Genomic DNA, 20,310 nt, shown 5'->3' with positions numbered 1-20,310 from the left:
TCCAGGACCCAACTCAGTTCCAGCACCCACCTCAGTTCCAACCTCCACCTCAGTTCCAACCTCCACCCCAGTTCCTGCCTCCACCCCAGTTCCAGGACCCAACTCAGTTCCAGCCTCAACCCCAGTTCCAGCCTCAACCCCAGTTCCAGCCTTTGAGGGTAACAGAGAAATCCCCGCAGTCTTTTGGTGGACTGGTTTGGCTGCGGGGAGTATGGAGAGAAGAGAAGAAAGATCTATGTCCGCACCTGCGAGGATCTGTGCGCGGATGTTTTGCGTCACTGGTGGTGGTTCCATAGCGAGTGTATTGGACGCCACGGGCATCGGCGTTGCTGTGAAGAGAGAATGTTGTGATTTAGGTTGCATTAGAGAGCTGGGAAGGTTATAAGCCGGCAGAATCGGGCGCGGCCCAGGCTCGATGGGTGACGCAAGCCGGATCTTGTGCAGGAAGACAGCGGTGTTACCTGGAGAGGCGAATTTTGAGCCCTGCGGGCTTTGCTCTGCCTGCGGGTCTTGGGAGCTGGTGTGGATTTTGGAGAGAGGTTGGTGGATTGTAGTGTAACAGAGATCATACAGCTTCGTTTAGTTAATTTTTCTCGAAGTCTGTATGTCCGAGTTACCCAGCACTTGCTTCAATCCTGCTACTGTCAATAGGAGGGGTCATCTCCTAGCATCTCCAAGTCTTGCCGGCGGTGGTGAAGACTGGCCTCGACGTCTTGGCGAGCGTAAGCCTGTTCTGGCTGGCGTGCGGCCGCACGAAGAAGCCTGGGGCTCAGGTGCGATATCCGGCGTAGGAAGTATGGTCTTAGGGCCGGCGGAAAGTGACGGCGAATCCCTTGGGATGTTTGTCTCATCTTCAGATGAAGGGCTTTGGAGCTGTGACATTTTTAGCAAAACGGCAAGCCAAGATGTTGATGAACTGTCAATGAAAGGAGGTAAGACTGCTGCGTATATATACCTCTTATTGTTGATTAGCTGAGTGCTCTCCACTTGTGTCAATTATCTGAACGTGATCCTCCCGAACCTTGTTAATAAAACATCATTAATTTGAATGCTATGTAGTTTCACAGAAAATGAACTGAGATTTATGCAATGGTCATAGGTCAGAGAGTGTTTATTCCTCTACATGTTTAGCTCCAACACACCTGCCTGAAGTTTTCAGTGATCCTAATGACCTTGATCAGCTGCATCAGGTGTGTTTAATTAAAGGTCCCGTTTTTCGTGTTTTTTTTAAGCTTTGATTGTGTTTACAGTGTGCAATATAACATGTGTTCATGTTTCTCGTGTAAAAAAACACAGTATTTTTCACACAATTTACTTATCTGTATACTGATGTTTTCACTGTCCTCAAAACGGCTTGAAAGATTTCCCTGTTCTATGAAGTCCCTCCTTCAGAAACACGTAACGATTTCTGATTGTGCCAGCGGTTTTCCGTGTTGTGATTGGACAGCAGCTTAGCGCACGTTACCGGAAAGGTCACGCCTCTCACCATAACGGGGAAAGCCAAACAAAGGTGACTTGACTCCGGGATGAAAATAACAGCGTCTCGACGACATGGCGACAAACAAACAAACTATACGAACGCAACCGAACGCAACACTTCCTATTCTCCACGCGGGAGCAGCAAGACCACGCCCCCTTTTTTGCGTGTTCTTGTGGGCGGAGGTTAGTCGACAAACTGCTCTACTGACGTAATTAAAGCAGGAAATACCAGGATGTAGTCCCAACCGGCCGTTCGCTGTAGGCTTTGAAAGGGAACTTCTGTTAAATAAAATATCTCGCTTGGCATTGAACTTTGAGCTTTATAATTTTACAGGTATTATAAATGCTCTAACAGCAACATTACACACTAACTAAAGTTTGAAAAATGGGATCACGAAGAACAGGACCTTTAAGGCTGGAGATAAACCTGCTGGGAAAAATCAGACACACTTATTTTTGATATTGAAGCATTAATAGATTTTAGAAAACTAGAATAAATATACAGAATTTAACAGTACTATAATCATAGTTTGAATATTTTGTGTTGAGCAACTTTTTTTATTTAAGTGAATCATATTGTGATTAGTATATTAACATTCTTGAATGTGACTGTATATGACAACTGAATTTACTTTTTCTTAAGTAACATCATGTTTAATTTTTCAGATTTCAGAGAACCCAAAGGAAAAGAGGCAGTAGTCTGATGCAAGCCAGAATTTTTTTAATCTAAACCGTTGGACCACCTGTAGTTATAATGACATTAGACTTCTGAAACTCATTTTATTTTTAAAGGATGTAATGCTTTTTTTAAAGAAGGGTCTTTTATATATTTTTTGTCACTGATTGTGGTAAACTGTTAAATAAAATAAAATGCTGAGAAGGTGTCATTTATATTTTAAAAGGATTTTTCCAAATTTGAAATGGTTCATTGAAGTGTAGTTGAAATATAATATTAATGTTGTTTCAACATTACCTTGGTACATCAGATGGCAACATTAGCCACGTTTACATGCGCACTTTTTTGTCATTCTGATTAAAATCATTCCGATTGAAAGATTCGGTGGACTGTTTACATGAGACGTTATCTAAACCGATCTGGTGTTTACATGTGCTGATTTCAGTCGTAATCATTATGTGACATGCGCACACAGTTTGTCTGCCACCTCAGATTCGTAACGTTAGTATCGTGGATCAATAGTTCTGTGTTGGTAATTTTTATATTTATTTATTTTTATGTGGCCGGACATGCAGTAGTTTAACCTAATTTATGTCCTATACAATGGCTATTTCAACATCTGTGAATGAAAAGCATTCAAGACGTGTTCAGCATCATTACTAATATTAAACATTGATATTTCAGATGATTAAGGAAAGATACCATAATCACAAAGGTATAAATATTAACAAAAGTAATTAAAGTAGACTGTGGGTAATGTTACCAATTTGAAGCAGTTGTTGAACTTTTTTTTTTTATATCTAACTTACGAGAAACAGAGAAATGTCGACACATCCTCTCCAGCAGCTTGAACCCAGCCAGCATGGGCGTCACCTGGGCTGTCTAACTGGGGCCCAGCCAGTTTTGTCCTCAGTTTCCATGTAGGCCCCACATGGGCTAGCCCAGATGAACTGAACACTGCTCAGTGTGCACACTACAGGCTGTTAAATGTAACTGAATCAGTGTTGGAGTTAATTAGATAATTAAGTGATTAATAGAGTAATGACTGAATATTACTGAAGACTCCTGATGATAACAAGCAGAATCACTGAAGGACAGAGAAACACAACAGACTTCAGACACAACTTAACAAAAGCATTATCAGCTTCCCTTTTTACCTATTAGATTGACTTTCTGTTATCTTAGTTTTTATGGATAATTCCCACTGAGCAAAGGTGTTTGTTGAAAAGACGTCCACTGAGGAGCCAGAATGAAAGTTTTTATGACGTCTGTTTTTGACGTGTTCTGCACGTGCGATATAGACGTTCATGGAACCTCAAGGTTAAAAACTAGTTCAAATTGTGGACATATTTTCCATTTGTAATTGCAAAGCAACTCACAGACAGTGTGTGTTTGTCCAGAAATCATGAAAATAAAAGAAACTTAGCTCACACCTTTAGACACTTTAGACAACTTAGCATCTGTAATTCACACATCTTTGGATCGTGAGAGAATCGTGGGATTCAATCCAGGATCTTCTTGCTGTGAGGAGACAGTGTTTCCCACTGAGACACTGGTGCTGCCCTTAATCACAGACATAAGACACACTTTGACTATTTCTGTCAGACGTCTACAGAAGCTCTTACTGAGAGTTAACAGAGGTTTAGATGTTGATGTTTATGTTTCATTTGAAGTCACCATTGTGGTGGGAAGCGTTTGCTTTAGTTGGGCTCTTGGTCCCCATATTTGTGTTAGCTTTTCTTTGGCAGCTATAACTGTGTGTGTGAAACCTATAGTTATGGCTGAGAAAGCAAAAATAAAGTGACTTTAAGTGTTGTCAGCTCCTTGTTGATGACTAAATCATCAGAAGTCTAGAATCTGATGTTGTGCTTTTGAGTTTTTATGTTCTTGTTTGGCAAAAAATAATTTGTTTGTATACTATAACCTTGTGAATCCACTGTATCGGGGCTAATAGCAATAAATATTCACTTATCCTGAAAGATGATAAAAATGCATTTGCACATTGTTTTGAGAAAATATTTCACATAGTCACACGCAGACATCAAGATTTTGCATATGATTCACAACAACGGTGACAATCATAACAAAAAAACTTCATGCTGCAATGCATGATGGGTAGCTTCAAAGTACAAAAATCATGCTTGATTGTCACCGTTGTTGTGAATCATATGCAAAATCTTGATATCTGCGTGTGACTATGTGAAATATTTTCTCAAAACAATGTGCACCTGCTGTTTTTTCATCTTTCAGGATGAGTGATTTGTTTATTGCTATTGGTGTCAATACAGCAGATTCAAGGTTATAGTAAATAAACAAATTATTATTTGCCGAACAAGAACCTAAAACTCAAAAGCACAACATCAGATTCTAGACTTCTGATGATTTAGTCATCGACAAGGCGCTGACAACACCTGAAGTCACTTTATCTTTGCTTTCTCAGCCATAAGTATTGTGTTTTACACACACACAGTTATAACATCCAAAGAAAAGCTAACTCAAGTACAGGGACCAAGAGCCCAACTAAAGCAAACACTTCCCACCACAATGGTGACTTCAAATTAACCATAAACATCAACATCTAAACCTCTGTTAATTCTCAGTAAGAGCTTCTGTAGACGTCTGACAGAAATAGTCAAAGTGTGTCTTATGTCTGTGATTAAGGGCAGCACCAGTGTCTCAGTGGGAAACACTGTCTCCTCACAGCAAGAAGATCCTGGATTGAATCCCACGATTCTCTCACGATCCAAAGATGTGTGAATTGCAGATGCTAAGTTGTCTAAAGGTGTGAGCTAAGTTTCTTTTATTTTCATGATTTCTGGACAAACACACACTGTCTGTGAGTTTGTGAAGTTGTGTCTGAAGTCTGTTGTGTTTCTCTGTCCTTCAGTGATTCTGCTTGTTATCATCAGGAGTCTTCAGTAATATTCAGTCTTTACTCTATTAATCACTTAATTATCTCATTAACTCCAACACTGATTCAGTTACATTTAACAGACTGTAGTGTGCACACTGAGCAGTGTTCAGTTCATCTGGGCTAGCCCATGTGGGGCCTACATGGAAACTGAGGACAAAACTGGCTGGGCCCCAGTTAGACAGCCCAGGTGATGCCCATATGGGCCCCACATGACTGTGCTGGCTGGGAATGTTCCCCGTTGAAATGGCAACTCTCAGAGGCCACCAGGACTTATACAGTTTTATAAAAGTTATTCATTATTTGTCATAAGTGTTAGAATCACCTCAGAATTTTTTTTTTTTTCTGTCAGGCGCAGTTGAACAAACGTTGTCAAGTAGGACAAACGCTGTCAAGATGAGATGCTGTAGCCAGGCTATGTCTGTGTCATTATTCCAACATCATGTTAATAACATGTTACGAAATAAAAAGTTTAATACCTCAGAAAAATGACCTTTCCTCTCTTGTCAACATTAGCCTGGTGTGAGCGCTGCGCGCTCTTCAGTTGAGGAGGCGCACGCTGTATATCATGTCACCGAAAGACGTACACTCAAAGTAATCGGATCAGATCGTTTACATGGTGGAATTTTTCATTTGATCGGTTCATGAAAAGGTTTATCCCACCCCTCTCAAACCGATTACAATTTCATTCGGTTTGGCCATTTTTATTCCGATTGAGGTGTTTATATGGAGCATTTTCATTCGGATTGGACTTTTAAACCGATTACAGTGCTCCATGTAAACGCACCTAGTGTTTTATGTTCATTACATTTCAGTTGTTTTTTCAGTTTCAACAAAAGTGATCTTCATATTGTAACATTGATAAACAATATTACCATTGATCATTTTTATTAATTTCAATATTGATTCAACATCAGTGATGTAGAATCCATCATAGTGTAATGTTCAATAGCATTACCATTACCATTTTTATCTCACCTTTGATTCAACATTAAATGTGGGTGCAAATGTGACATTGAACTAACATCAGTATAATGTTGATTCAATGATATTACAATTGATTTTTATTGAAATCTCAACATTATTTCAACAGTAACTGAGGGTGCAAACGTGATGTTAAAAAAATATTCTGTAATGTTGAATCAATGATAGTATCATTGATTTGTGGTTGAAATCTCAACATTGCTTCAACATTAACTGAGGGTGCAAAAGTGGTGTTAAAAATATGACTTTGTAATGTTGAATCAATGCTATTACCATTCATTTATGGTTGAATTCTCAACATTATTTCAATATTAACCTAAGGTGCAAAACTGATGTTGAAAAAATATCACTTTGAAATTTTGAATCAATAATATTACTATTGATTTGTGGTTAGAATATCAGTATTGCTTCAACATTAACTGAGGGTGCAAGAGTAATGCTAAAGCAACATCAATTTGTAACGTTAATTCAATGTAATTGGCGTTGACGCATCAACACTGACTCAACATTGTTTCAATGACTACATGCTATCTGGGATACACACCATTGTGAAATTTAAAATCCCAAGAGACATGAGAATGCTTGCCAGCATCGATAACAACAGCCCAATGGGTAAACTTGTTGGTAGGTGGCCAGGGACGACCCCTGAGTCTTGGTAAGCATTAGATGTGTTCCGAAAAGAAATCCAAGAGATCTTGGGCAGTGGTAAAATCCCTTTCATCGGTGACATTGATTAAGCAAAACGATGATGAATCTCCAGATGAATATACCTTGCGCAAATGGGATGCTTATGAAAGATGGGGCCTCTGTGCTTAGAAAGATCCAGATTGAGATGATGTACAGTTTACTGACACACTTGTGGATGGCTTTAGCACAAAATACCAACAAACTTTATAACTTGGAGTAAACCCAGGAGAAACATTTGACCAAATGATGCAATGGGCTGGTCGTCTAGAGATGGCTATTAGATCAAACAAGGATTAAGGAAACAAGCCAAATCTAAAGGGAGTGGTGTTAGTTAAATCTAAAGTGGTTTGCCGCAACTGTCGAAAGCCTGGCCACTTCAGAAGAGACTGTTGGACTAAAGGGGGAGGAGCAGAAGGCAATGTTATTGAGGGAATTATACATCCACAATAAGAATCAGTGGCTGTATGAGTAAAAAAAGTGACAATCGACTATTCATTCCAGCCTTAATAGGGGGCCACCCATGTGACTGCCTCTTAGACACAGGGGCATCGGTTTCGATAACTGATCTGAACTTACCTACAACACATGAAACTATGGGAGTTGAAGGAGTTGGAGAAGAAAAAACAACATTTCGCTAAAGTATACCAGTTCCTCTACAAATACATAAAGGTGAAGTCTTATGGACATCTTTATGGGCGGGGCAATGTTGGAGTTGGTTGAGCTCCAGTTCTAAACAGAAAGTTTCCCGAAACATACTGATAACATGTGCTTTCTCACTGTAAGAGGTACAGACAATATTCACCATAATTCTTTAGTGTATCAGTAAAAGAAAATATAATATGAATAAAATATACTATAAAATGAAAGACAAACCAATATTTAATCTCTGGAAGCCGGGCTAAGTGAGTGAGTACTGTTACTGCACTCCTGTCATGTTAGGGGTGTGTGATACCTCCAAAATCCAAACAAACAACATGTTCTGCTATCAAGTATTTAGTGACACATCACACATCCCTAGGTCAGACCCTCAGTCACTCCTCAGAGACCAAAAACATATATGAAGAAACAAACAGTGTTTTATTACAATAGTAAAACAATCAGTGGTTCTATGGATTAAGGAAAGAATCATTAAAAAACATTCTAATAATATAGGAGGATAAATATTGACTAATGCTTTGATTATAAATTTAATTAGGATAATATATATATATATATATATATATATAGATAGGTATATTGAAGCAGCAGTGGATTTCAGAATCCGCACCCTTCAATCTGAATAGAGCCAATTTGCAGGGAATTGTTTTAGCTATGCCGTTATTGTTATGGGGGATTGGTGAACAGTTGTAAGAATCAATGGTATCACATCGTTCACATTTTGATTGTCTATCTTTTAAGGATAGTGATTCCTTATAGCAAATGTTTTGCCCATTGTACTGAACATTGGAAAATAAAACACTTTGACCTTTGGTAAAAGGTACTTGCATTCACAATTCTGTATGTAAAAAAGGATCAGAAAACACACAATGGTGTAGAATTCTAACCTTTATTTTGCAATTTAACACTGTCAACATAAAACAGAAACCAAGGAAACAAACAAGTTTGTTACATGCTTGTATTTTGCCCCACAGAAAGGGCACTGCACCAATGTCTGAAATTAAAGTACTGGCACAGTTTATCCCGGAGCTGTTTGGCATGTGTTGTACTGTTGGTTGTGTGTGGCAGAGAGGCCTGCTGTAGGCCAGGGTCTTGTCTCCATCTTCCTGGGACAGTGTTGTAACACTCCACTAAACAGCTTAGTGGAGTTTACACTATTTAATGGGACCACTCGTTCCTATTAGCTAAATCAAAAATATGGAGACAAATCAGAGACAAATCAGATTGTAAAGCCAAAATCACCAGTGTATTAACAAGACACAAATATACCCAAAATAACATTTACTCAATCGTGTGTGTGTGTGTGTGTGTGTGTTTGTGTGAGCGAGGTGCATAAGTCTTTATGTCCAGCGTGTAACGTTACTATGTACAAAGTCAGATCCGTCTCACCGGCCACGTTGACAACTCCGGGAGCAGTATCTGTGTGTTGTCCAGCTGTTTAAAGTCCTCCGGAATGAGTATTCCACAGTCCAAGGAAACGGATATACTCCACAGAAGATCGGCAGTCAATGCTCAAAAAATCAGCCAGCAAAAACTTGCCGGTACTATATATTTAAAAACACACTCCCAGTTCCTGTTTGGGTGACGTGTCATCACGTGACACTCCGTCTCGCCCGGAACGCATCTCGCGAGACGGGAGATAAAGCTCAATAACACAGACAGGTTAGGGAGAAATACAGAACACAGGAGATAGCATTTAAAACAAATGACCAACCAATCACTCTTATTAGTTGATCTACTATAAATATGCTTCCCCTTATGTGGCCACGCTACAGTGTCATGATCTAGTCCTTCCTGGTCGATTCCTGCCATGTATTCTTCACAGCACTCATGTACGTAGAAAGTTGTGCAGAGCACAGCAAGCCAAAACAATGTCCTCCCCCTTGCCAGTGTTTTGAATATTAATGGTGGTTAGAAAGACTCAAAAACGATTTGCCAGGATGCCAAATGCATTTTCAACCACCCTCCGAGATCGCAAAATCCTGTAATTGAATAAGCGTTGCTCTACAGCCTGCGGTTTGGATATGACTTCATGAGGTACTCCTTCAAGAGAAATGCCTCATCTGTCACAATGTAGTAAGGGGCCAGCTGGTCAGATTCAGGAAGTGGTGCAGGGGCAGATTGGAAATTAAATCAACCATGTATTCTCCAACTTTCAGAGATGAATTGAAATGAGTGGAGCATATCCTCCCAAGAAGAGGAAACTGACTGATTTCTTCAAAAGGTGGGCTGATATTCCAGACATTTTAGCATGACTAGCTCTGTAACATGTTGGCAGTAGAGATGGAATGGCAGTGAATGGCAAAATTGTCGGCCCTTATGGTAACACGACTGCAAAACAAATTCAATCTTTGAGAAACATTTTTATGAACTTAGTGTTTCCCAAAGTCACAAAATAGCTGAAAGTATACTTAAAATGCAACAAGACAAAACAATTGAAACAAGTTTTCTCAGAACCGAGTCTGAAACTCTCGAGTCTACTTTCAGTGTGTTTAGAACAGCCTACTATGTAGCCAAGAGCAACCGGCCTTACACCGACCATCCAAAACTCATTGACTTGCAGATGCTTAACGGTGTAAATGTTGGCCGTGTTCTTCATTCAAATGTCACATGTACTGAGATCATCATTGTTGGCCAGCATCAAACAAAGTCAACCAAAGCTAACAGTGATTGTATATGAGAGTACCTCGTTAAGAAAGAGGTCCTGTCTGATTGTGTACCTCAGAACATATCTCCCTAATTCGGATCCATTGACCTTCTTTTTAGATTTGCTTGAGCTAGAGAGCACCACTTCAGATGGGATTACAGCCAACCTACTTAAAGGGTTAGTTCACCCAAAAATGAAAATTCTGTCATTAATTACTTACCCTCATGTCGTTGGACAGCCCTCCGTTCATCTTCGGAACAGAAATGAAGATATTTTAGTTGAAATCTGATGGCTCTGAAAGGCCTCCATTGGCACAATGGCACTTTACACTCTCAAGACCCTTAAAAGGTACTAAAGACGTCGTTACAAAGTCCATCTCACTAGTGGTTCTAAAATAACTTTATGAATCGGCGAGAACAGTTTTTGTGCGCAAAAAACCCCTAAATAACGACTTACATAGTGATGACAATTTCAAAACAAGGCATCATGAAGCTTCGAAGCGTTATGAATCAGCGAGTTGAATCAGCGGTTTGAATTGCCAAATTTCAGCAGTTTGACACGCGATCCGAATCATGATTCGGCTCACTGATTCATAACGCTTCGAAGCTTCCATCGTGATGCCACCATCGTGATGCCACGCCCCCGTTGCGAGTGCGACACACACTAATCCTCTTCTATAGTATTAGTTAAACTAAAAACTTAGCAGGGATTGCTCTGTAAATTAAATTGAGAATGTAACAAATGCATATATGCTATTTTAAATACTGTAGTCTATGCCAGATATATATAGCCTACATTTTGAAATCATTTGAGGCTGAAACATCCATAAGCATGCGTGTTTATTTTAGCACTTCTGTCAGTGAAACAACACCGCCTATAAAACATTTAAACGATTTTCAATAAATAATGGTTACCTCAAGAATATAAGAAAATTAAATATTAGTAAGAAAAATATTTGATTCATACTATTTCCCCGCAAAGATGCGTCTTATACCGCTCTGCACTTTGAGAGGAATGTGGGACACAAGCTGGATAGACACCTTTCGAATATATTCATCTTCATGTTTTCTCCTGAGGTTGCAAGGCAACACTTGTTGTAAAAGGTCTGAAGAGCGGATTTTATCTTCCACAAGGTCAAGACATTTAGGCAATGTTTGATTATTCACTGCCAGAGAAAACGAAACTAAAATCACCGCGCCGTGTGTGTGAAATGCGCTATTCAAATAAACCAAACTTGACACGCCTTACCAAGTTTAATAACAAGAACAAACTGTGTTAAATAAAATTGGAAGTAAAAAGGTATTCGTCCCACAAGTAACGAATAAATGTAAGTAAAGGATGTGAATAGTTATAATAGACTTAATTATAAGCAAACGAAAGGAAGACACGTTTATAATCCCCTGCGAAAATGGCGACGTGAGTGAAGATTTGGGAAAAGAAACAAGATGTCCATGTCCATTGGGATAAAATGGACTAGGCCTATTGTTAAAATTCACGGAAAATCAAGTGACCAGATCGCAAAACAGAATGAAAAGGTGCTATCTGACCATTATTTCCTTTCTAGGCTAAATAAAGCTTTGTGCTTCACTCCTTTGGTAATATTCACGTGAAACAGCATTCACATACAAAACACTGGGTTAGTAAAATAACGAAATAATTTTTTTAGTAGAAAATAGTATTTATGTAAAGAGATAAAAAGAGCTCAACTCTTAAATGGAAGGAACCTATTTTTTCCCCCTCATGTGCAAGCGGATGAGTCATTATTTGGGTTAGTAAAAATAACGAAATGATAGTTCCCTTTCGTTCAGTCACTACGACGTACGTTAGTGACTAACGAATGGGGGTTTCGCCTAGAAGCCAATTACCTTCGAGGTGTTTAACAGCGCCCAATGGCGTGCCAATGCCATGGGCAATGCGGAATTTGCATGCGTAACTCCGCCCCACCGCGTGGGTATATAAGGAAGTACGCTGCCAACATCGCATTATGTTTCTGCTTTAGAGCCAAGAGTACCTCTTCACTCCTTCAAGCCTTCAACTGAGTCTTTGTCAGCCTTCGAGACGAGCAGTAACGCTGGGTCGGTAACGCTGCATCGCTGCCCCACATCGGGTACGTCTGTAGTCCGAATGACCCCGCTAGTACAGTTCCTGGGAGCCTGGCTTCAGATTCCAGGGCTGTCCGGCTGGGTCGAGAAGACAGTCAGGCGCGGCTACGCGATTCAGTTTGCGCAGGTTCCTCCCTGTTTCCGGGGAGTCCGCTTTACTATGGTTGGGGCCAATGCCCCTGTCATGAGAGCGGAGGTTGCCACCCTACTGGCGAAGGGTGCGATCGAAACCTGTCCCTCCAGCCGAGATGAAGTCCGGGTTCTACAGCCCATACTTCATTGTACCCAAAAAGACCGGTGGGTTGAGGCCAATCCTGGACCTGCGCATCTTGAACCGTTACCTTCACAAGTTTCCGTTCAAGATGTTGACAGCGAAACGCCTTTTCGAATGCGTTCGTCCCGGCGATTGGTTTGCAGCGATCGACCTGAAGGACGCCTACTTTCATGTCTCCATCTTACCTCGACACAGACCGTTCCTACGGTTTGCTTTCGAGGGGCGGGCATACCAGTACGCGGTCCTTCCATTCGGGCTATCTCTGTCCCCTCGCGTCTTTACGAAGATTGCCGAGGCAGCCCTTGCGCTCCTACGGCAGCACGGGGTTCGTATCCTGAACTACCTCGACGACTGGCTCATACTGAGTCACTCTCGAGAGCAGGTTTGTGAACACAGAGATCTGGTTCTCCACCACTTAGCCTGTCTGGGCCTTCGGGTCAACTGGGAGAAGAGCAAACTCTGCCCAGTGCAGAGGATCTCTTTTCTCGGTATGGAGATCGACTCGGTCGCCATGTGCGCGCAGCTTACGAGCGAGCGCGCGCAGTCTCTGCTGACTTGCCTCCGTCAAATTGAGAGCAAGAGTGCGGTTCCACTGAAACATTTTCAGAGGCTCCTGGGGCATATGGCATCGGTAGCCGCGGTAACGCCGCTCGGATTGCTACATATGAGACCGCTTCAGCACTGGCTTCGCGATCGAGTCCCGAGATGGGCATGGCGGTCTGGCACGCTCCGGGTCCAAGTAACCCGGGCCTGCTTACAGACACTCACTCCGTGGTCGAACCTCAGTTTTCTACGGGCCGGAGTGTCCTTAGAACGAGTTTCCAGGCATGTTGTTGTATCAACAGATGCCTCCGCCACGGGCTGGGGTGCCATGTGCAATGGACAAGCAGCCGCGGGCTCCTGGACAGGACCCCAGCGCCTCCTGCATGTCAATTGCCTCGAGTTGCTGGCAGTACGGTTCACCCTGCACCGCTTACGAGCGTTGCTGAGGGGTCAACACGTACTTGTCCGGACAGACAACACGGCCACAGTAGCGTACATCAACCACCAGGGCGGTCTACGCTCCCGCCGTATGTCTCAACTCGCCCACCATCTCGTTTTATGGAGTCAGAAGCACCTGAGGTCCCTTCGTGCTATCCACATCCCGGGGGTCCTGAACCGTGCAGCCGACGAGCTCTCACGGATTCAGCCACTTCCTGGAGAATGGAGACTCCATCCCCAGACGGTCCAGCTGATTGGGGAACAGTTCGGCGACGCACAGGTAGATCTGTTTGCCTCCCAAGACTCTTCCCATTGCAGCCTGTACTATTCCCTGACCGAGGGCACGCTCGGCACGGATGCACTGGCTCACAGCTGGCCCCAGGGCCTACGATTATATGTGTTTCCCCCAGTGAGCCTTCTCGCACGAGTTCTGTGCAAGATCAGGGAGGACAAGGAGCAGGTCATGTTGGTCGCCCCGTATTGGCACGGCCAGACCTGGTTCTCAGAACTGCTACTCCTTGCGACAGCCCCTCCCTGGCCTATTCCTCTGAGACCGGACCTCCTCTCTCAGAGACGGGGCACCCTTTGGCACCTCCAGCACTGTCGACGCCGACATCAGTTCAGTCTGCCCTTCTAGCCCAGACCCTCATGTCCGGCCAGGTGCCCCGTGTGCATGGTTCCCTCTGGCGACCCCCACACGAGTATTTCCACCGTAAGCCTCCTCAGTGAGCAGGTGTCTTTCCCTTGGCAAGCCCTGCCACCCCTAGGGTTAAAAATCCACCTTCGGCTGGTACCCTAGAGTTCTTCCATATGCAGCCCACAGCGGGTCATATGTGTACTCTCTAAGTCCTCCCCACGGGTAGGCATCCTTGGCATTCCCTCACTGGGATATGCTTCCCAGTGTACCTTGGTAATCCTGTGATAAGTGGGAGTCCTACGGCCTTAAGTGGCGGGATCTCACACTTACGCAGGCCACTGGATGACAGCTGAGTGGCGCGGTTATATTGGAACCCCCATTCGTTAGTCACTAACGTACGTCGTAGTGACTGAACGAAAGGGAACGTCTCGGTTACGTATGTAACCCTCGTTCCCTGAGGAGGGAACGGAGACGTACGTTCCTCAGCCACTTCAGCTTTGCTGCTGGAACGCGGAGTTCAGATCTTGGCTCCGCAGCAGATACATAATGCGATGTTGGCAGCGTACTTCCTTATATACCCACGCGGTGGGGCGGAGTTACGCATGCAAATTCCGCATTGCCCATGACATTGGCACGCCATTGGGCGCTGTTAAACACCTCGAAGGTAATTGGCTTCTAGGCGAAACCCCCATTCGTTAGTCACTAACGTACGTCTCCGTTCCCTCCTCAGGGAACGAGGGTTACATACGTAACCGAGACGTTTTAAGCAGAAAATAGTATTTATGTAAAGAGATATAGTATAGTATTAACTATACTATACTATACCCCCCCCCCCCCCAAACGGCGATATCATCGACCATCACAATGTTTTACTGTAAACATCGTCAACTGCCAATTTAGGGACATCGCCCAACCCTATTTCGGGGGTGGGACTTGGGCGCTGAACATGCTGATTGGTTGATCTAATGCAGCATTTTATTTCAACCGGCATTTTTAAAAGTCTTGCGAGGTTCGTTCTGTGTTCAGTAAATATCAGTCTTTCTCTTTCTGTCTGATGGCGCGCGTTCGTTTCAGCCATCTCACGGTCAATGTCCGTAGTTGATAATAACATACGTTGTCTTATTTTAAATCTAGCTTTACGAGCTTTCAGAATACGCTTTAGTTTCAGTGCTCGTCTCTTTTCCGCCGTTTTGTTAATGACATCTTTAGTAAACCAATACATAACCAGCAAAAGCAGCGCTGCTTGAATCTCCTCCACTTGTTATTGTTGCAGACAGTATCGCACAAAAATGATTACTGTCCGTCGCTGACTGGGAGGAGCAGCCGGTGCAGTCCCATGCCTCTGGACTAATTTGCCTAATCTTCACGGTACTTTAGACCGCAGTGGAAATGCAGACAGTAGCAGGTCTGGGGTTCCTGTAAAAAAAAGTTCCTGTAAAAAAAGTTCCTGTAAAAAAAGTTCCTGGTACAAATTGTTCCGGGTAATTTCGGTGGAAACGCGGCTTAATACTGAGGTGTTTGCATACCAGCCATTATGGGAAGTAATGACGTTATAGGTGAGTTATGAGTTATATATGTGTGTACTGTGTACTGTTTTTAAGAATGTGTCTGAAATCTAAAATCAAAAGGAAATTACAAAGGTAAAACACAAATAAATTCAAACGTTGATAGTTAAACTAACCAGTGTTATCATCATTTTTATATCTTAATAATAGGCTGTTTGTAATGAGGCAACCACTGGAGCCAGAAATCAAAACTACTTGGTTGCCAAGCTGGCAGCTTTGAAGAGTTTATGTTGAGTCCTGGTTAGACCGTGGGTGCGTTCCATTCGACCGTAAGTGGACTGTGAAGTGGACTTCAGAGGGTATTCCGCCATCTTAAGTGAGATTCCAATCCAAAGGGAGCGAACATGTTCAGTCCGAAGGGTACTGCGAACGGCGCAGGGAAGAAGGGAACATCGATACATCACTTCACAGGAAGTAGAGAGTGAAAATCACCCAAATGTCTTTGCGCGTCGCATGCATCACCTGTCTGAACTAATTAATGATGGAGCAGAGCCGTTGGTTGGAATAGTTTTTAAACAGCTCTGCGATTTAAAGAGTTTACATATGCATTTGAATATTCATAGTAATTATACAAACTAGAGTATTTATGAATGGTTATGGCAATAACTGTTTCATTTATATTATATTTTATGAATATGTAAACAAATTAAAAGTGTTGAGGAGCACCTGAGGGCTGTCATGTTTTATATTTTACTTTATTTACCTCAGGAAAGTTTACTGTGCAGCTGCACTTGGGAAAGAAAGCGCACGAGATGAGACCGCTACGAAGCCCATTAAGAATAGCCTACAAACATAGTTAACCAAATCAAAGTATTTTCATATTGAATGACAGGTGCAGCTTCAAATCTGTTCATAGTCAATACAGGTTATAAGTAAACTAATAAAACTAATGGACAATGTTTTGATTATATTTTTTAGCCTATAGCCTACTGTGTGTTTTGAAAATGTATATGCTTATTATATGGTTTTCAATTTGAAAGTAAAGTAAATTACAATATTAATTTATGTCATAATCTGCACCCGTCATTGCCTTTCTTTGATGACGTTGCAGGGCATTGAGCGATTATTGTCAGCGAAGTCCACTTCAACTGATATACCGTGCTCAGGGAGTAGGGAGCAGTGAACAGTGCGTAGGGACCCTGTCAAATGGAATGCACCCTGTGTGTGTGTGTGTGTGTGTGTGTGTGTGTGTGCGTGCGTGGCGCGTGCGTGTGTGTGTGTTGTAGTAGTAAAGAGAGAGAATGGGAGAAGGAAGTTAGTGTGAGGTGGACCTTGTCACCACAGACCCAAATCTTCTCAGCTGTTGCTACTGTCATATGCTGCACTGTCTCTTCATGTGGCACATTATGTTTGGCACATTGTATGGGTCACTATATCATGACAAGGTAATACAATGTGTAATCAAGTGATGACTGATTAACAGTAATGTAAATGCTAAATGTCCTAATACCTGTTAATGCTACAACAATGCAAAGTAATTGTTCTTAACCTTGTGTGTGTGTGTGTGTGTGTGTGTGTGTGTGTGTGTGTGTGTGTGTGTGTGTGTGTGTGTGTGTGTGTGTGTGTGTGTGTGTGTGTGTGTGTGTGTGCGTCTGTGTGTGTGTGTGTGTGCGTCTGTGTGTGTGTGTGTGCGTCTGTGTGTGTGTGTGTGTGTGTGTGTGTGTTTGTGTGCGTCTGTGTGTGTGTGTGTGCGTCTGTGTGTGTGTGTGTGCGTCTGTGCGTCTGTGTGTGTGTGTGTGTGTGTGTGTGTGTGTGTAAGCGATTTCTAAAAAAAAAAAAAAAAAGTGTAACAATGTGTCTTATTCCATGTCTTGCTCAACAGTGTCCCCGATTAATTGCAAGAGGAAGTGTCAAACTTAAATTCAACTTACCTGTTACATCTGTTATTTAGGTGCCTTGATAAAATATCATTCATAATTTACCTTAGATGAGAAGTCAAATCTTTTATTTCACACTGCAAGTGTTCCTTTAGGCATGCTGTTGGTGTAGTTACAATTCAACATACAGTATGGCGTTTGGTATACTCAGCTCCAAGATGAATAATGATAGACTTGTATAAGAGTACCCTAGAGCAGTGGTTTTCAAATCTGTCCCGGAGGCACCCCAGCCCTGCACATTTTGTGTGTCTCCCTCTTTTATCAAACCTAATTCAACTCATCAGCTCGCTAGTAGAGACTGCAATAACTAAATTGGGTGTGTCTGATAAGGGAGACATATAAAATGTTCAGTGCTGGGGTGCCTCCAGGACAGGTTTGAAAACCACTGCCCTAGAGAAAACAGTCATGGGAATAACATAATATGCTCTAGCTGAAAAACAATACTTGTCCCATATTCAGCACTGTATTGCATGGAAAACACACACGCACACACACACACAAATACAAAAGACCCTGCCCATTGCTATTGAAAGACAGGAGGTGTAGCCTTTATAACAGGACAACTCAAGTTGACGTTAACACATCTTCCTGTAAGACTGCAGTCAAGAGACATCAGCGGAAATGAAGGGTGAGACTGACTCGAAATTAAATTAAATTAAAATCCTTCAACTGTATGTACAATGGCATATCATAATATATATATATATATATATATATATATATATATATATATATATATATATATATATATATATATATATATATGTAACTTTCTTTTATATGTTTTAGCCCTTGTAATCTTAAGCCTCTTGGGATGTGCACTTGCTGTTGCACAAGACAGAATTTTTTCATGGAATGGTCCGGGAGAACCCAGTGACGTTAACCCCACTGAAAATGGTGACTTAAAAAAAACATAGAAATTAAAAAAGGTCTTATAAAAAAACCTTAAACAACAATTCAGGCATTAGAGTAGTGAGCTGTGATGATGGTTGTCTTTGCCTATCTTTGCCTCTGAAGTGTGTCCTACTGATGTGGTGTCCTGTGGATGCTGCCTGATGCAGAATCAGATGTGGAAGATGGAGATGTTCTTCAACCTGAGCTTAAATGAGCTAGAAAGAGGACTGGAGAGAGCTCATGCAGTGTTAAACAATATTCGTGGTGAGCCATTTGTAGTAATCTTGTCTGCCTTTGCTTAGTATTTAAACGTTGTTGCTTGCACTTCATTCAAAGTCCTTATGTCTTTTAACAAAGTTGAAAAATCACCTGCAAACATTTATTATTAGACAGTTCAGAATTCTTGATGTAGCTGACAGCGATGTGATCATAAATGCTGATTTGCAATTATTCTTATTTCTTCCATCTATTTGCATATTGAATTGTGATTGGTATTTTATTTGTTATATCTGTTCGACAATCTATAACTACTTTTATGGAGACAAGTTGATGTGTTCATTCTCTTACACAGTTTGTTGATTGAATCACCTCAAAATCAAAGCCTAAAATGACAATAAACTTTAACACTGTTCTTCTTAGCACTGCTATATCCTTCAGAAAGTGCCATAGTGACAATTTTTTACTTTCTCTTTTCTTATGTTTGCACAGCCAGTCGGAGTGCCTTCTCTGTGGCTCTTACTGACACACGCCTGTGTGTCGGCCCAAATCGCGAAGACTCTGTGGTGAAGTACGGCAGTGTATTTATTAACTTGGGAGATGGCTACAGCACCAACACTGGTGTCTTTGTAGCGCCACGTTCTGGTGTCTACAGCCTGGCATTGACTGTGTATAGTGACGCTGGTGCTGCTGGAGCCACATTAGCGGCTTGTGCTCGACTCCGGCTGAATGGGCGCACACTTGCATCACCGAATGAGAAGAACAATCAAGACCAGGAGGACAGTGTTAGCGCTGTGCTAGCAGTGCAGTTGAATGCAGGGGACAGGGTGGATGTTGCCCTTCCAGCCGGTTGCATTCTGTGCGACGATAACAACCACTACAACACTTTCACCGGGTTCCTGCTCTATGCAACCGATTAATACAGACATATATCAAATACAGTACTAAGTGTGCAACAATTTACTTGTTCTATGCTACTTTTGTGATTTCAATAGTGCAAGAATGGTAGCCTATATTGTGTTTCTCTCTCTGTAACACCCTGTAGGTTTATACATACAAAAAAAAAGACTTTCAAGCTACTCTAAGAGTTGAAAAACCAAATATGAGGTCAGAGTAATATAATAAAATTGTTTTAATGCAAAGAACAGTACTACTTTTGTGTTGAAATAAACATTGTGTTTTGCTGACACATTCAATCGACCTTCCTATCTACATCATACTCTCTTCACCCAGAAGCAACACTCATTGACTCAGCTCACATTGAAACATTAAGTTGAATTAGCATCTTATTGTTTTAGTTCTAAAAGTAAACCATAACATTATATAATTTATATATAAAGTGTATGTATATATGCAACATTGGTATATTTATTTTGAGTTGATTAATTATGATGGCTATATTATTATTACACACTATTATTAAATGGAAGTAAGCTTATTTAATCCCAATGGATGAGAATATTTAGCAATGCTTACCTCGCTGCTGTGAAAATTCTTCTAGCATCTTCATAAATATATTTTCATTTCTTTCACATTTTGATATATTGCTTATGTTAAAGGTGCAATAGAACGCATTGATGATATCTACATCGAAGGTATGTTGCTTAGGTAAGGGCAAAAATTCTCCAGATAAGGTTTCACATGTTTATTTGCAACCCTAGGATTTGTCCCTAGGTTGAAATGGACTATTATTACCTTATTTGGAAGGGTCATGAATAATAAT

The 20,310-nt window shown here is 41.6% G+C and overlaps 1 protein-coding gene across 1 annotated transcript; it reads left to right on the top strand.

The window, feature by feature from the left end:
* Nucleotides 1-415: 415 nt before the first annotated feature.
* cbln20 (cerebellin 20) lies at nt 416-19,507 on the top strand (the record flags this gene model as incomplete). The annotated part of the gene is made up of 4 exons (XM_079823241.1): nt 416-539; nt 600-932; nt 18,495-18,635; nt 19,080-19,507. The coding sequence occupies 4 exons, from the start codon at nt 416-418 to the stop codon at nt 19,505-19,507; spliced, it is 1,026 nt and encodes a 341-aa protein (XP_079679367.1).
* Nucleotides 19,508-20,310: the final 803 nt, after the last annotated feature.

The sequence above is a fragment of the Gobio gobio genome (assembly GCF_949357685.1).
Source record: "Gobio gobio genome assembly, chromosome: 8".
Lineage (NCBI taxonomy): Eukaryota > Metazoa > Chordata > Actinopteri > Cypriniformes > Gobionidae > Gobio > Gobio gobio.
This window is presented reverse-complemented; position numbering and strand designations above follow the sequence as displayed.